This window comes from Pseudorca crassidens, chromosome 12, assembly GCF_039906515.1.
Source record: "Pseudorca crassidens isolate mPseCra1 chromosome 12, mPseCra1.hap1, whole genome shotgun sequence".
Taxonomy (NCBI): Eukaryota; Metazoa; Chordata; class Mammalia; order Artiodactyla; family Delphinidae; genus Pseudorca; species Pseudorca crassidens.
This window is the reverse complement of record NC_090307.1, coordinates 45,219,059-45,237,549: the sequence shown is the minus strand read 5'-3', so window position 1 is coordinate 45,237,549 and position 18,491 is coordinate 45,219,059. Positions and strand designations below refer to the sequence as shown.

The window sequence follows — 18,491 nt, the reverse complement described above, 5'->3', positions numbered from 1 at the left end:
TGGCATTTAAGGCTCTCCACAATAGAGCTTTACAATTCCACCTTTATTCCCCCTTTATACATTTTATACTGTAGCCAAACTAACTATATGCAGTTCATATTTCCCAAGTTGGAAATTTTCATTCATATATACAGTTACTTCCGGGAATACCCACTACTCTCTTGCCTATCCCCTTTGATCCAAATTCTGAAATCTTTACTTTCTTTGGAAGCTCATTTTACCACTACTACATTCTACAAAGTCTTAATGGATTGCTTTGGCCAGAGAACTCTCTATCATCTTCTTAAGGGGAATTAACATTTACCGAGGACCTAAAATGTACCTGTCCTTACAAATATTATATCTTTTGGTTCTCATAGTAAGCCTTACAAGATATTTTATTAAATTTTAAAATGTAGCACAATTATTCCCGGTTAATTTTGTAAAAATGCCAATGGCATTATCATAAAATACTCTATTGCGCTATAGGCTACAGATCCTTGTATAAGCCAGCTAGGTTTGATTTCTTCAGTGATGCCCATAACACCACCTAAATCATGTGCTCTGCAAATACATACATTTTGGGAGGCAGGGGAGGGCACTAGGGAAAAGGAAAAGGAAAACAGAGTAATCTTCTTTAAAAAGGATGACTGTAGGCAAGTTGTCTTCATATACAAATGACACCCTGTTTTAATACATGATACCTGTGAATTTCATTATTATGTGATAACGTTGGCCATAGTACTTAGTTGTATCGAAGAATCATGAAGTTTATAGAAAGAAGCATGAAAAAGATTAATGTAGCTTAATTTTTTCCACTTTTGGCTGCTTAGAACTTACAATTAGATTAGGGACAACCTCAGATACAAACTTCATGCATAATTTGGAAGGGAGTAATTTCTTAGTAAACTATGACATATGTTAACAAATATCAAAATGTTTATTTGAATGGGTGTATGTATATCTATATATATTAGACGCAGAGGTTAAACCTAAAAAGTTTTATAATACTCACCGTATTTTAGGCTGCTTTTTAACACTTTCATAGTAAAACAAAAAGTTAATTTCATGGACACCTTCTTCATCTGGCCCACGTAACCACATTGGTAGCTGAACTGAAGCTCCAGGTAGAAGAACAGTGTCAGGAAGGGGAACAGGAATCACCTCTGGCTGACTTCCTATGCCAATGCCAAAGTCTACAGAAGAAGCTGATGATATGAGTGCTGTACACACAGAGGTAGAATCTGTCACAACAGTCTTGTAAGCACTACAGTTCTCAGAAGCTGAGGGACTTAGTGGTGTTAGAACAGCTGTGTTACCACCAAAAGTAAAGAACTCTGGACGTTTAGAAACAACCTTCAATCCAGTAAGAGGACATTTGCTGACATTGACAAATTCTACATATGCTTTTCGGATTTCTCCACAGAGAAGCCCTGTAGGAAAATGTATAAAGAACACCTGCATTGGAGGGAAAAAATATTATTATATTGTCTGTTAAAAATTCTGAACCTCTAATTAATAACACTTTAAGATGCTGTATTTCTTTACTACAGGTTTACAAGTATTTTATTAATTCTCTTTGATATCTCCCTGGGTATGTGGTATTAAGAACTCCATTTTAAAAAAGAGGATGAGACAGAGACCAGTGTTACTCAGTAGCAGATTTCAGAGTTATGAATTAAAGGTACAGTGTCAATAACTACAGGGCCACCGGCAAAACTTTCACAACTGTGTAGATTATGGACAAGAGAAGCTATAAGTAATTTAGCATGGTCACATGAACAATTATCAGCTGAAAAACCCTTAACATTGTCAACTTAAAAAGTAGCTCAACTATCTATTTATACATCATTAAAATGAAAAGAGGCACAATAAGTCTTAAAAGGGAAAAGCATATAGATGCGTGATTCCATATGTATAATTTAAAAAGCCGGTATCTTCAAATATCCTCAGGCTTTCAGTAAGCTGTGTGGAAGCAAAACCTGATCTGACAAATGGAGGTTCTTTATAGCCTTTTCCATTTAGTGTGATATTCATGTGGTTCACTCAAGCCACATTAATGTGCTTGATTACCAGGTGCTGCCACAAACCCAACAGGGGTCACATAACGCTTTAGATAAAAACACACATGTATATGCACAATTTCTAAAAATTAAAAAAAAAAAAATTGACTTCCAACACATGCCTGGCCTCAGGATTTCAGATAAGAGATGGAAATACGGGCTAACAAAATCATCCAGTAAGTCATCTGCATTTAAAAGATCCAGAAGAATAAATGTCAGAAGTACTCTGACAGCATCTAAGAAAGGAAGAATATAAAGGTAACAGTATGAGGATTAAAGTTACAGCTAGCTGTCCCAAAGGAGTTATGAAAGTCCGGTGGAGGCTTCCCTGGTGGTGCAGTGGTTGAGAGTCCGCCTGCTGATGCAGGGGACACGGGTTCGTGCCCCGGTCCGGGAAGATCCCACATGCCGCGGAGCAGCTAGGCCCGTGAGCCATAGCTGCTGAGCCTGCGCATCCGGAGCCTGTGCTCCGCAACGGGAGAGGCCACATCAGTGAGAGGCCCGTGTACCGCAAAAAAACAAACAAACAAAAAAAAAACAAAGTCCAGTGGAAGTATCTGTCTTTTAATCTTAGTTTGAATAGGACTTCATTATGGCCATATTCTTAAGGAATCAGATAAAATTTGGGGAAATCAGAAGCTTTAAAAATGGACATGAGAAAATAAGGGATTAAGGCAGAAATCCAAAACACAGATTAAGAAGATGGGAAAAAATAAACCAAGTATAGCATTATACTGAAGACACTGATGATGTACTAATTAGCTAGTATCAAATAAGCTTAGTCAAATAAGCTAAAATTTGTGAGGGAATATCAATTTTGAGTTGTTATATCAAAAACAACTGCATGAGTAACAAGTGAAACAGAGTACTGTAAAGACACACTAAAACACACACCGATACCCAGATACCATCAATAAGGCTACAGCACTGGTAGAATGGGAAGGGTGATGGAATAAGACCAGTGATACACCACTTGTAGGATACTGTGTAATATACCTTCAGAATAAAGGTTTTACTAAATACACTATGTTGACTCTAAGGAGAACCAGTGTATCTAGCCTTTACTTCAAATGCACTGTTGCTGAAAGTCCTTTATTTTATTTATTTTTTGGGCGGGGGGCGGGCAGCTAGATTGGGTCTTAATTTTGGCACGCAGGATCTTTTCATTGCAGCATGTGGACTCTTGGCTGCGGCGCACAGGCTCAGTAGTTGGGGTGCGCGGGTTTAGCTGCCCCATGGCATGTGGGAATCTTAGTTCCCCAACCAGGGATTGAACCCACGTCCCCTGCACTGCAAGGCAGATTCTTAACCACTGGACCACCAGGGAAGTCCCTAAAAGTCCTTTTAAACAGGTGGTGTTTTGGACAGCTTCAAATTTTAATGGAAAATAAGACCAAGAACCAGGAGTGTGACTTCTACTAATTTATCCTAAAGATATATGTGTGATATGCATATACATAATGTATAAAACTGATATGCATAAGGTTATTTATTGTGGTTTTATCTGTAACAGCAAGTGATTGGACACAAGTGACAGACAAGTCTGGTTGAATAAACTACAGGTACACAACTTACTGCCTATGCAGTGAGAACCTGAAGGGGCCTGCTCTTCTTTCTGCTATTCTATGTTAAAATTTATCCTAACAAAATGTTAAAAATTAGTAAGTGAAGAAAAAGTTTTGGAATGATACCATTTTTTCTCCAACAGAACTTAAATACAAAATATTTCTAAGTAGATACAGCTCATAGTTCACTGTTTGCTTTCAGTATGCTATACACATTAGAGTTAACACATGACACTTTATTTTCTCAATGAGTTTCTCTAATTTTCATCCTCAATCTTGTTTTGATAAATATATACTGTTAGAGACTATCTCATCAGATGCTGTAGATTGATTACTTCTTTCACTACTCCCTTAAACACTTCAAACTCTACAAAATATTTCTGACATAAGATATTAGGAATGGGAATATTCTATGATTTTTACTAATATTAATGTATACTACTGTTCATCCAAGTATAATATAAGGTCTCTTAACTGACTTCCATCATACCATGTCTGTTGGATTAACCAAATTCTCTAGTATTTCAATAGAAAATACTAAGTGATGTTTATGCAACTGAACATTAGTAGCTTTTGGTTTTCTACTAAACCCACCCTCTTTTATACCTTAAAGTACAACTTTTATCTGCAGATAAAATCTAGACATATACTGTACTTAGATTACTTGACAATTTCCTTTAGCTTCTCACTCTGAAGAAACCAAAACTGGACACTTAAAATGTCAACTTATGGATGTGGAAGAATGCATGAAAGATGAAATGAAACTCATATTAGGAAACCCATACCAACACAAAGAACTCATAGAAAAGGTCTCTAACCTAAACACACACCCCCAAAATAGTAAATAAATGGATATTCGTATGTTTTCAATTAAGGTAAAATGTTTAGGGTATGGATTTATTATGGTTTTTTTGGTTATTCACTTTACAAGCTTTTTTGTTTAATCAACCAAACACCAGTTGCTGTATTATGTAGAACAAGAGGTCCTCTGCTCTAAAACACCCTCTTCAGGGAGAACTGCATCTATAACAATAAAATTTTAAAAACAAAACAAAAACACTATGGTATGCAAGAGGCAAAGTTAAGGACAGAACCAGCAATATCGGAAACAAGATGAATGTAAATTTAAAGACTGTTGAGTTAAACAGAACTTAAAGTCAAACATCAACTGGTTCAACTTCCCTCATTTTATAAGTGAAGAAACTTTCCAAGATCATATAATTAGAGATGGGCTTAGACAGAAGCTGAAAAGCTAAGCTCTATCCTTAACAATGTGTGCCTGAGAAGCACTGCACTTAAAAACCATTGGCACATTTAACAGTCTTAATAATTGAAGAACATTTAACTAATGTGGTATAATAAAAACCATAAGCTAGGAGAATCTATAAAAACTGAGTATTTTGGTATTCTCTACTGATTTATCTCAAAACTTAAACCAGAGAGGTCAGAATCTCCCCTTTTGCAAGTAAGCTCTAGCAAATTCTTACATATACAATCCTAAGCAAAATGTTTATTAGTTAGTAACTTCTAAACTACAATGGTATTGAATAGCCCTAAAATAACATTTGGATCCCAACTCATTTCATCTTCAGTCTCAAAACTCCTAGCTATAGCAATGCAATTGTAATAAAAATGCCAATTTTCATTATTGTATTATTGTGGGAACTTGACAAACTTGGACAAAAGTGGCACAAGTGTAAGAAAAAAATTATTATGAGCAGGCCTCGGCTTGCCAAATTAAAAAAAGATGATAAAGCAAGAGTATGGAAATGACACAAAAACAGAAGAAGAAATGTCAAGGAGAATAGGTATCATCTGCATAACATACTTTCAGGATATCAGTACATTAGGAAGATGCCATAATAAGTTGCCAATATTCAATTAATGGTAATTGGGACTAGAAACAAAGTTTGATCCCTACCCCCTGACATTCAGAGAGTATATTCCCTTGGATTTCAAAGCAAAGACACTAAACAATAAAACTATAAAAGTTTTGACTAGGGAAGTCTCTGTAAGTAAATATAAAACTTAGAAGCAACCAAGTAAAGGACTATCAGTTAAGAATGATTTAATAGAAGTTAAAAATCTTTAAGTGATGAAAGACACCAAATCAAAGTTAAAGTATGTGCAAATATTTATCAACCAGAAACTGGCACTGCCATCAGTCTTTAATGAGTCTTTTATTTGCCCTACACAACTCTTTAAATGCAACATAATTAAGCAAGTGTAAAATCTGGGCAGAATACATGCAGCTCAACAATACCTTTCCCTTAACACACACACATCACCGTTTCCATGAGCATGTTACCTACCCCACCACTACAGGATTAGTACCCATAAAATCATCCGATGAGAAAAAGGAAGTAACCCAATTAAAGGGTATCATATGGACTTACAGAAGAAACAAATCATACAGACCAAAAAAATGAAGATTGACTAACCTATCAGTTATCAAAGAAATGCCATTTTGATTTGCAGAAGTTAAAAAAAAAAAAAAACCTGATAGTATCCATTATGGCACAGACATGAAGCAACGGGCACTCTCATTCTGAAGGAAAAGTGTCAATTCCTACAGCCTTGCTGAAGGTAATTTTATAGTATATTGCATGATTGACCCAACAATTCCATTTCTAAAAGCCTAATCTAGAACATGAACAAAATATGTATATAATAATAATGTTTACTGCAGAACTGTCAGTAATGATGAAAAACTAGAACCACACCCATCAATACATAAATGATTAAAGTACATTATAATGTATCTGAATAAAGGAACACCTTATCTAGCTGTTAAAAAAGAATTTTACTGATTGTGAACAAAGACCAAGTTTTGTTGTTAAAGACAAAAAGCAAGTCACAGGATAAAATGTGCAGTATGATTATTAAAAATATATATAAGTGTAAAACGAAAGGTCTGAAAAGAGAAACATCTGTTTGGAATCACTGGCGCTTTCTGAAGGTGAATGACTAAGCTTCTAACTCCCCTACTAGGGAAACATGAGGATGCAGGAGGAAAGCCCTCTTTCCAGTGTTCACACTTATACTTCATGGCTGTGCCACTGGCCTGCCTTTCAGGTAAACACCTGACTCAAGGTGGGCCATAGTTCTTTCCTAGATTTGTAATGAAGTGGCACAAAGACCAGAAGTTGTAAGACTGAAGTCATATCAAAAGTAATGCTTTCTAAAGGCTTTACGAATTCCCTGGAGCTGCTGAGTCCTTATTCTTCCTTGAGACCTACTGTTCTGTGATACTTTAGTTTCCATGAGATATTCCAAAATCCTTCAAACTAAATAATATTGGTGGGGGGAGGCGGGTTATGCTACCCAGCATCAGTTTCTATCTTTTGCAACTAAAAGATGGCATGAAAGTATGACAGGGTGGGATACAAAGAAAGTGGAGGGAATATTGGTTTTATTCATATAAAAATTATCTATATTGCTTAAATTTTTTACAAGAATTAACTCCTGTTATTTTTATATCCTACCCAGAAAGAGCCATTGATTTAAATAACAACCAAAGTGTTCTTTCAGAAGGTTTTTCTCAACTTCCATTAGTATTTTGAGGATTGTATCTTACAACCTGGCTGTGACTTAATGCTAATTTGCATGATTATCTTATCTTTGTAAATTACATCTGTTCAGCATCAGCTTTTTTTTGGCTGCACCACACAGCACACGGGATCCCAGCTCCCAGACCAGGGACCGAACCCACACCCCCCACAACCCCACAGTGGAAGCGCAGAGTCTCAACCACTGGACCGCCAGGGAAGTCCCCAAGAATTTAAAAGTGCATTTCAATCTATCAATAATACCAAAATCTAAAATTAACCTACCCAAAATATCATCCTCACCTTACAGATAAATTATTAAGTGTATGCAATTTTAAAAAGTGAAATACCTCCAACAGTGGCATTTCCTCAGTGATTATGGGATCTAGACGTCGATCAGGACCATATTTAATAGATGTTTTCTCTTCTTTTGTGTTGTTAAGTCGAGGACCTTGAATTTCTAAATCCTGTCTCCCTCGGACTGACATACTCAAGGAATGCTTTCCTGAAATAAAAAACAATCAATGCCCTAAAATAATTTGGTATGTTAACTGACATCAATTTAGCTTGAATATATGAATACTGTATGTTTCAGATTATTTCTAGAAAAATTCTAGACAATTACTAATTATCATGGTTAATCAAAGAATTAAGCACATTTTATTTCCATGCTTAACAACACCTATTGTATGCTGCTTAATTTCTCATTTTATTAGGATTTACTTACTTTACAGAAGGACTACTAAATAGAAAGTTTTTGAAACCTACATTTAACCATAATGGCTATTAACCAAAAAGAGCTATCTGACAGAACAGCTACTCATATTCAGTATATATATACTAATTTGAATTATTTCTGGATTATAAATAACTACATCTTCTTAATAGAATGCACAAAGAAAATTAAAGATAGTATAGGTAGCTTTCTCAAAATTAAACTCACTTAATAATCATGTGAGATTTTCCTCAAAAGCTTCCACACATTGCATGTAGGTGTGAAAAAAGCCAGGGTGTACAACTTTATTTCCTGCAGGAATACTTAGAGTCTTTAATGTGCTGAAGATCAATGTGATACTCCCAGACCAGACACACAATGTAGCATTTCCCATACCTCATCTGACCCAGATCCCTATTAGCATTTTACATAGTAAATAGAACTACACTAAAACTTCATAAAAATTCTGCTATAAGATGCAATTTAATAGTTAATTCAGGTTCTCCTCCCACTGTCATAAAATATTTATTAATGCATATATTCGGCACCTTAAATGAAGCAATTAGCTATAATTTATTGACAACCGTAACTTTGTGGTACTCGATTAAAATCCTAGGTAGGTACAGTGGGAAAGGAAAGAAGCTTCAAAAAGTTTTTAACACTCAGTTTACTTACTTAAAATATTCAAAAATTAGCAAGATTATTTATAAAAGAATCTTGTCTGGTGCTTTTCAACAAGAATTACACATATAGTACTAAAATGCATAAACGCCATACTCAACTTTAGTGTCAATTACACAAATAGTACTAAAATGCATAAACACCATACTCAACTTTAGTATCAATTTTTTCCTTATAATTTTTGAATTCTTACGGATTCATTCCACTTCTGTATACTTTTTAAAAAAATGTTTTATTGAATTACCCTAGATATGCAGGCAAGTAGAAATATCCAACTGAAGGTTAAAAGCACCAACAAATTTTCCAAGTGTTCCCAAAGGATTTCCCAATATAATCAGCTTTTGTAAATGCTAAATTCAAGTCTGCCAATGACCATAATTTGTTAAAAAAAATAATAAGGGGCTTCCCTGGTGGCGCAGTGGTTGGGAGTCCGCCTGCCGATGCGGGGGACGCGGGTTCGTGCCCTGGTCCGGGAGGATCTCACGTGCCACGGAGCGGCTGGGCCCGTGGGCCATGGCCGCTGGGCCTGTGCGTCCGGAGCCTGTGCTCCGCAGCGGGAGAGGCCACAGCAGTGAGAGGCCCGCGTACCGCAAAAAAAAAAAAAAGACTTACTACTAAAATTAAGAGATAGAAGTGACAGATTTTATAGTAAACTCTCTCTCTAGCATCTTGTCAACTTAAACTCAAATAACAATTACAAGGTAATATAAGAAGGGTTCCCTGAAAATTAAAGGGCAAAAAAAAAGGCAAACCATGTTAAACATATATATCTAGTAGTTTTACTCTTCAAAACTTTGTAAAACTTATCATCTGGGACACCAAGAATATCAGCTTAACTCTAAATCCTACTCTTTTTACAAAACAGGTGACAGAATTTAAGGTGTTTCACATCCAATGATATGAAAACACTGGTCTTTAGTTTTCATATTCAAAAAATAGAATATATTAAGACAATGTTTTTTTGTACTGGCAGCAGATATCTCAACCAATGGTTAGAATATATTTAGTTAGAATTTACTAAATTTGGATCAATAACAAAAAAGAAAAATACATAGGGTAGAACCAAAGGATTATCAAAAATACGTCAGAAGGGAATAAAGTTGTTTTATTTTTGAAGCAATGGCAGAGTTAAAAATAATCCAAATTATCCATTCTTTCATTTGATTAAATGCCTTATTAAATGTACATTAAACTTATTTTTAAAATACCTCATTTTTCATTTTATTCTATGGAGATTTAATTATTAGTTTCTATAGCTTTACCTGTGTGACATCCAGGAAGAGCACCAATGCCATCTACTGTCATGGAGCCCTGAATAGTGCCAAGATTATAAACAACTCCCAGAATATGCAGCTCCCCTATGTGATGGGGAAAGAGCTTTAGCCTTGCCTGTGGAGATATTTAAGTCACTCTTATTATCTGTTTTCATAGTCTCTTAAATAGTGCAATACCTAAATTCTGTAATGTTGCAGAATTTATATTTAATATCAATATAATATCAATAATTTAATATCAATATAAACTCATGACCTAAACTTAACTATCAATTGATTTCTCTTACTAGAACGCATTTTCTTCAAAAGAAATTTTCTAAATTCAAAAGTTATAGGCCTGGATCCTCATCAATACTTTTAATAAAAGCCAAAATATTCTGGTCACCAAATATCATATGAAATTACAATACTCATCCCAAAAAGAAAGCAAAAACTTTTTTCACCAGGCTTCTTAGGAAATTAACAAACTAAAGACCACTGCAAACCTACTTTCCCAATCTCCCCCCGTGCAATTCCACTTTCCTAATATTCCAAATTTTAGTTTTTAAGAAAACTGGAATATAAAACAAACTGAATAAATGGATTTTTAAAATTTGTTTTCATCTTACTTTTAAAGACTTGACAGAAAAATAATGAAACAATTACCACTTTAGATTCTTCACTATTAATTAAGAATTCTGAAACAACTTCAGTTCCAATCATTTCAGGTTCACCTTTTACCTGAAAAGTAAATTATGTAAAATATACATTCTAAGGAATAAAGTAGCAGATTATTAACATTTCTATGTATCAATATTTAAGAACAATAACAATAGTTATAGTTAGCATTTATTAGCTTTTCACCATGTGCTAAGCAATATGCAAAGTCCTTTGATTTCACACTGGCAGTAAAGTCATGCAGTAGTAGGCACTTGATTTATTTTATTTTCATTTCATTCAGTCCAATTCAACTGCAGAAGATAAGTGATCTACTCAAAGTCACAGCCACCAAGAAGATAAAACCTCAAGAGATACAAGTTCAGTTGCTCATCGTAAAAAAAATGGCCAAGATGGCCATTTAATTTAATCTTGCAATAAGAGCAAATTTTTTCTTCTTTTACTCCGACCAGCCTCTTTTTCCAAATTGGCCAATTACACATGGAAAAAGTAATAACAGCTTAAGTAGGATACATAAGATTCGTGGACAATAAGGGCAGTGCGGAAGAGCAAAAAAGTCCTGTCTCTTCCAAAAGCAGGGCTAAAGTTGGCTCACACTGGGGTAAACTTAATCCTCATAAACCCTGTTTAACTTTTACCATGAAATTAGTTAATTGACACAAGAAATAAAAATTTCATTTCCCTAAATTCCAGTTCAGCATCTTAGTCCATCACCAGTAGCAGCTCATGAAGAAACCCAAAGAGTTTGAAATTTACAGAAAAAAGTGCAACTTCATTATACACAATGACAATTTTCACTTAACTTTAATAAACCTCCTTTAAAACCTAACATCTTGAATGGACTAACATACATCAAAAACTAATAGATCTTTTAAAAAAACTTTTCCAAGAGTGAACAATTTATACTCTTCTAATTTGTATTCCAGGCATCCAAAAAACATTAGAAAAATTACTGAGGTTGCTAAAATTCAAGTCAGAATAGAGCCCGGGAAACCTCAATCTTTCAAAACTATTCACAATAAGTGTAAATAATCACAAAATGTCTTCAATGAATTTAAGCAGCAAGACTTAAGACTTAATAAAGCAATCTTTAAAAAAATGAAAACACTTCAAGAGAAATAGTTTAAAGTTAGTATAACAGACATCTTCTTTTAAGTTCTCCCTTCATAAATCAGCACCAAAATATTGGGATATTTCTCAATTTAAAAATAATTTTTACCACATTATTAAAGCATATAGCAAGGTAGTATAAAGAAGTATAAGTAACATAATAGATATTGGTGAATAAACAAATAAATAACTAAGTAAAAAAATGTACTTGCCCAAGTTATTTCTGTTACAATCAGCTGGGGAACAAAATTTCCTGCCTCAAAAATAACTATCTTAAATATATAAAGAAATTATACAGACATACATAAGAAAAAAGATAAATGTAAATGAAAGTTATGACAATTCACAAGAGAAGAAATACAAAAACAAGAACTTCAACTTCACTAGAAATCAATGAAATGGAAAATAAAATAGTAAGACAGCATTTTTCTTAAACTATAAAATCGAGATTTTTTTAAATAAATAAGAATACTTAATCTTGCAAAGATGAGATACCCAACCCCATATACTGCTGGTGCAAAGCTTGTTGGTATGACCTTTTGGGAAACCAAGAGTATTAAAATATTTATTCCCTAAAATATTCTAACTTCATGCCTAGGAATTTTTCCTACAGAAGTAATCAGGATAAGAAACTATGTACTCAAATTTTCACCAATGAATTATTATAATAGTAAACAAATGAAAACTTCCAAAACTACTACCAATGGAGAGAGTAGAATAGCTTACAGACCATTCGTGTTATGGAATATTATACAAAAATGAAATATTAATATATTTAATACCAAAATATGCATATAAATACACAATTAAAAAAGCAACATACATAATGAGACTCCCACATATGAGGAAAAAACATACAAATGCAAATGATTAGAAAGGCATACAAAAGTGTTAAAGTAGTTATTTCTAAATACTGATAAGACAATGATATCTAAGAAGCAAAACAAATGAACAAACATAACAAAACAAAAAGTCATAGATACAGAGAACAAACTGGTAATTGCCAGGGGGTGGGGTGGGAGGAAATAGGTGAGGGAGATTAAGAGGTACAAACTTCCAGTTGCAAAGTAAATGAGTCACAAGAAATGTACAATGTGGGGAATACAGTCAATAACTCTGTAACATCTTTGTATGGTGACAGATGACAACTAGACTTACTATGGTGATCATTTTAAAATGTACAGAAATAGCAAATCACTATGTTGTGTATCAGGAACTAACATAGCATTGTAGGTCAATTATACCTCAAAAACAAAAAAACAAATGAACAAACTCATAGAAAAAGAGATCTGATTTGTGGTTATCAGAGGCAGGGAGTGGGGAGAGGGGGAACTGGATGAAAGAAGTCAAAAGATACAAAATTCCAGTTGTAAGATAAGATACTAGAAACGTAATGTACAGCATAATAAATATAACTAACACTGTTGTACGTTATATAAGAAAGTTAAGAGAAAATCCTAAGCATTCTCATCACAAGGAAAAATATTTTTTTCTATTTCTTTAATTTTGTATCTATATAAGATGATGGATGCTAGTAAACTTACTAAGATAACCATTTCTTGAGGTATGTTAAGTCAAATCATTATGCTGTACACCTTAAACTTACACAATGCTGTATGTCAGTTATATCTCAATAAAACTGGAAGAAATAAATGCTGAGAAGACAAAACAGTTTTACTTCTATCCTTATCTTCTTCTGTACTCTCAATTTTCAATAAGCATATCTCATACTTTTTGTAACTAGAGAAAATAAGCATAAAAGAAGAGTAACTTCAGGGCTTCCCTGGTGGCGCAGTGGTTGAGAGTCTGCCTGCCGATGCAGGGGACACAGGTTCGTGCCCCGGTCTGGGAAGATCCCACATGCCGCGGAGCGGCTAGACCCATGAGCCATGGCCGCTGAGCCTGCGCGTCCGGAGCCTGTGCTCCGCAACAGGAGAGGCCGCAACAGTGAGAGGCCCGCGTACCGCAAAAACAAAAAACAAAACAAACAAACAAAAAAGAGTAACTTCAGCTCACTGAACAGAAGAAGTTGAAATGCTATTACAGCATCTGTTAAGACTGTTACTGAAACATGCTTATTACAAATACCTTTTAACAACTTACTAGTTCTTTAACTTCATTTTCCTTTCCACTGACATCTTTAGGTTGAAACTTCCAGAGCAATGACAAATCAGTCAACAAAAGTGGAACTTTCAAAGGGTTTCTAAAAGCCACTTCCACTGTTATTGGCTCTATAAAAGAAAGGCCTAAATTAATAACTTGAATAAACCCCATACATCACCCTATGCTTCAATTCTCTGAACACACCTTGCTTTCACAGCTCTGCATTTCTGCCTATCACCTTGTAAATGTCCATTTATTCAGGATTCAGTTTAAATTACCTTCTAAAGAAGATTTCCCCAATTTCTCTGTACCAAAGAATGTCATTCTGTCTTCTATATTCCAAAAGCACATTGCATATTCCTGTATTAAAGCCCCCACTGCATGGTTTTATAAATGCAGCTCACTACATTATGAGTACTCAATTTACTTTTGCATCCCCAACTTCTAGTCATATTTGGCATGCAGAACATTATCTTGAGGGCTTCCCTGGTGGTGCACCAATGCAGGTGACACAGGTTCGAGCCCTGGTCCGGGAAGATCCTACATGCCACGGAGCAACTAAGCCCGTGCGCCACAACTACTAAGCCTGTGCTCTAGAGCCCGCGACCCACAACTACTGAGCCCACGTACCACAGCTACTGAAGCCCGTGTGCCTAGAGCCCGTGCTCCGCAACAAGAGAAGCCACCGCAGTGAGAAGCTCACGCACGGCAATGAAGAGTAGCTCCTGCTCGCCACAATTAGAGAAAGCCCACGTGTGGCAACAAAGACCCGACACAGCCCAAATAAATAAATTAATTAATTAAATTAAAAGAAAAAAACCAAAAAAACCCACATTATCCTGAATACACTGTAAACAAAATAAAAGCTGATTCACGTTGTTGTACAGCAGAAACTAACACAACATTGTAAAGCATTTATACTCCAATAAAGATGTCAGGGGGAAAAAAAAAACATGAATAGAAATTCAAGGGACTTCCCTGGTTGTCCAGTGGGTAAGACTCCACGCTCCCAATGCAGGGGGTCCAGGTTGGATCCCTGGTTGGGGAACTAGATCCCGCATGCATGCCACAACTAAGAAGTCCGCATGCTACAACTAAGAAGATCCCGCATGCTGCAACTAAAGATCCTGTGTGCCACAACTAAGACCCAGCACAGCCAAAATAAATAAATAAAAATAAATAATTAAATAAATAAATATTTTTTAAAAAGAAATTCAAGTATATCACCTTCTACAACTGTGAGCGGAAATCTTGAGTTATCTGAGTAACTGTTCAAACAGTACTCTGTGGGGTGGAAGTTGGATGGAAGTACTCCTCTGTTGACCACAGCCACAACGTGTTCCTCAAGTTCTCGCCACTGCTGAGAGGATTCAGAGTCATATTCTTGATCAAGACTTACATGAGTAGCTGCTTGCTTTTCACCTTAAAAAAAAAGAAAAGTGTCACTATTAAATACGCATATTTATTAACACCTGCCCTCAAATGAAATATATTTAAAATAAAGGTCTAAAGTATCCAAATAAACACATATACCATTCTTGCCTATTTCCAATTATCTGAGAGAAAAATAACCTCTTACTAATTCTAGCCTGACTGGAACTTAACTTATAATATTGATGCTTTTTTCCTTCTGACTCTGAAAGAATACATCTTCCTAGTTGTCTACAATTTTATATGAAATATTTCAAACATACGAACAAAGCATGGAGAATAATATAACAAATACTTGTATATCAAAATTTAACAAATGTTAACTTTGTTATATGATCCCAAATTTTATTTAAAAATAAAATAAATGTTAGAGATAGAGTTGATGTCCTCTATGTCACCCTCCCCAATCCTGTCACTCTCCTTCATCTCCTCCACTGGTACCACTTCTTCCCAGAGCTACTCTGAAGCATAACATTCACACTCATATTTTTTATTTTTTTTATCTTACCAAATGAGTGTATACATAAACAATTCATAGAGTTGGTTTATATTTTTGAAATTTATATACATGGAATTACATTTCAGCCATCATTCTGCAACTTTTTTCACTCAGCTTTATGCTGGGGGTATTATCCATGAAACCATTATATGAATGTACCAAAATTTATCAATTCATTCCCTGCTGTTTTACTTTTCTTGCTACTAAAAACAATGCTGCTATAAGCATCCTGATAAATATTTTTAAATAAATTACTAAATTAGCTCTTAAAAAGAAACATATTAAGCTCCAATTAAGAAGGCTTAAAATTACAAAGTTTACTTTAACATGCATGAAGACCCCTGATATATTTATACTTTTGGCCCAGGACTGCCATTCTACAGCTCAACGCTAAGGAAATAATCCTATGTTTTAAAAAAGTCTTACAATAAGAACAGCATAATATTGGCAACTGTTCACTGCATCTGTATACATTTGAAATTTTCCATAATAAAATGTTAAGACAAGTTTTATCCACAAAAATGTCTATTACAACTTAGATTTTATATAAGCAAAAAGATGGAAACTATAAAACAAGCAAATGTTACAATACTTTATATGCACTGAATGGAATATTTTACAGCCATTAAAAATGTTTATCAAGATTATGTAATAACATGAGAATTCTTTATATTATATAAGAAAAATCATTATAAGTACGGCTATTTTGTTGTTATTGTTTTTAGTTTTTAAAGCTGGAAGGAAAACCCCAAAGTAGTAGCTCAGGTAGCAGGGTAACAGATGATATGGTATTGCTGTTTATTTTCAAATATTCTTTAACAACTACACATTATTTTTTAAATGGAAAAAGATGAAAAAACTTAAACAAAAAAAGTCAAGAGGTAACAAAGCCAAATTAAACTTTACTAACCATCTGCTGGTCGTCTGTCATGGCCAAAGAAAACCCGTGTTCCTGAACTGTTAATATATGGTAAAGGAAGCTGCGGTAAAGGACCATCTGGTGATAGCTGACTTACATTCTAGGAAAAATACCAAAGAAAAGAACAATTTTTGAGAAAACTTCGTTATCTTCAAAATGTGCTTCCTCATTTTTTAATACACAAGATATTAAAAACATGTTAAACAAGAATATTAATTACTAGTTTTACTTAATATTTTAGAGTCATAAAATTTTATAACTGGGAAGAACTTTAGATATCATTGATTGTGGTCCAGGAGAATCTCCCTAAGGTTACTCCGCTAGTTAGTTCTCTCTGGATGTTATACCTCCAAATATTATTATTATTATTTTTATTTTTAATCACACCACCACCCCTCCCCCACCCCACCGCTTCCCCCCTTGGTGTCCATACATTTGTTCTCTACATCTGTGTCTCTATTTCTGCCCTGCAAACTGGTTCATCTGTACCATTTTTCTAGGTTCCACATATATGCATTAATATACAGTATTTGTTTTTCTCTTTCTGACTTAACTTCACTCTGTATGACACTCTCTAGATCCATCCACGTCTCTATAAATGACCCAATTTCATTCCTTTTTATGGCTGAGTAATATTCCATTGTATATATGTAACACATCTTTATTTTTGTATGTTTTTTACCTGGACTCATTATAGCATCCTCTCTGCCAAAATTCTTACCCATATGATTGCAAATTAATAAAGTATAAAAGGGTAATTATATTTTGCAGGACAGATAAAATATTTACTATTCATGGACCCTGAGGAAAAAATTACAACTTTCCATTTCTCCACAAAACAATGCTTTAAAGTTACTATCCTCCTGTCTCAGTGAAATATTTTTTCTTCCTATTAATTCTACTGCATTACATCAAATTAATCTACCTCCCACAGATCCGTATCTCCTTATCTTTCATAGGAAAAAGAGAGGAATGTACTTTCCAAATGGGGAGATAACCCAATATACTGTAAAACCAGTTATAATTCAAAAATACATATTGAAGAAACAGTCCAGAAAGCTCATGGCATCTTTTTTTTAAAGATTCCAAGTACAGATACAAATGTTTACTGGAATATTAAAATTCTCTTTTATGAGAACTGTGGAAAGGCAGCACAACTCAGATCTATGACCAAAAAGCCTAGCCTGCCATATTAAGACAGATAATTGCATATATTCTAATAAAAACACTTATAAGACTCCTACTAGCTAGTACTGAATGTGCTTTTTGCTGAAAATAATGACAAATATAATTTTAATATACACTCTTGAAAATAAGTGTTCACCTTGTAAACATAAAGATATTCTCTGAGGAAGGCCCCTTGTTGAGCAGCAGATTGTTTACTTTCATTGATTAAAATATGCCTAAAAGCAGACACAGCATTGTCCAGTTGCCTAAGAGTATAGGACTGACGTCCAATGGTGAAGTTAATGTGATCCTCTGCAAGAGACCAGCCTTTTCCTTTGTAAACTTGCATGGCTTGACAATAGCAGCGTAAAGCATGTTTCTTCTGTAAGAAAATATACAAAACAAAGTATTACAATCCAAATTTCTCTTGGACTGGAAAAAATAACACACACACACACACACACACACACACACACACACACACACACACACGAAATCAAGTAACTGGTAATTAGTTCTTCCTCTAATAGACACTGGGATGATGAGGAAAATGAAACTAACATTTATGAAAACCCCTTTGTAATTACTGCTAAAAACCAAGTGGTCCTGAAGCAAACAAGTAACTGCTCTGTCCAAGGGCAAGAAGTCTAAGAAGTCAGGGCTAATAATGACTTCATGAAAAACCATCTGGGAGTTTCCAGAGCAGTAGCACATGGAGTCATGGATCAGTTAGAGACTTGCCGTCGTTAGCTTCTAGCTGAGAACTATCTTGTAAAGTCT

At 34.6% G+C, this 18,491-nt stretch overlaps 1 protein-coding gene across 6 annotated transcripts in view; it reads right to left on the bottom strand.

The window, feature by feature from the left end:
• TRAPPC8 (trafficking protein particle complex subunit 8) overlaps nt 1–18,491 on the bottom strand; it is a 90,850-nt gene that overhangs the window by 28,845 nt on the left and 43,514 nt on the right. For all 6 annotated transcript variants that reach the window (XM_067699390.1, XM_067699396.1, XM_067699393.1 and 3 more), the window contains 8 exons: nt 17,869–18,093; nt 16,536–16,644; nt 14,923–15,117; nt 13,696–13,823; nt 10,471–10,545; nt 9,814–9,940; nt 7,506–7,660; nt 995–1,437 (listed from right to left, as the gene is read on the bottom strand). In XM_067699390.1, coding sequence (XP_067555491.1) covers nt 995–1,437; nt 7,506–7,660; nt 9,814–9,940; nt 10,471–10,545; nt 13,696–13,823; nt 14,923–15,117; nt 16,536–16,644; nt 17,869–18,093 — 1,457 coding nt within the window. The remainder of the gene's footprint in view (nt 1–994; nt 1,438–7,505; nt 7,661–9,813; nt 9,941–10,470; nt 10,546–13,695; nt 13,824–14,922; nt 15,118–16,535; nt 16,645–17,868; nt 18,094–18,491) is intronic.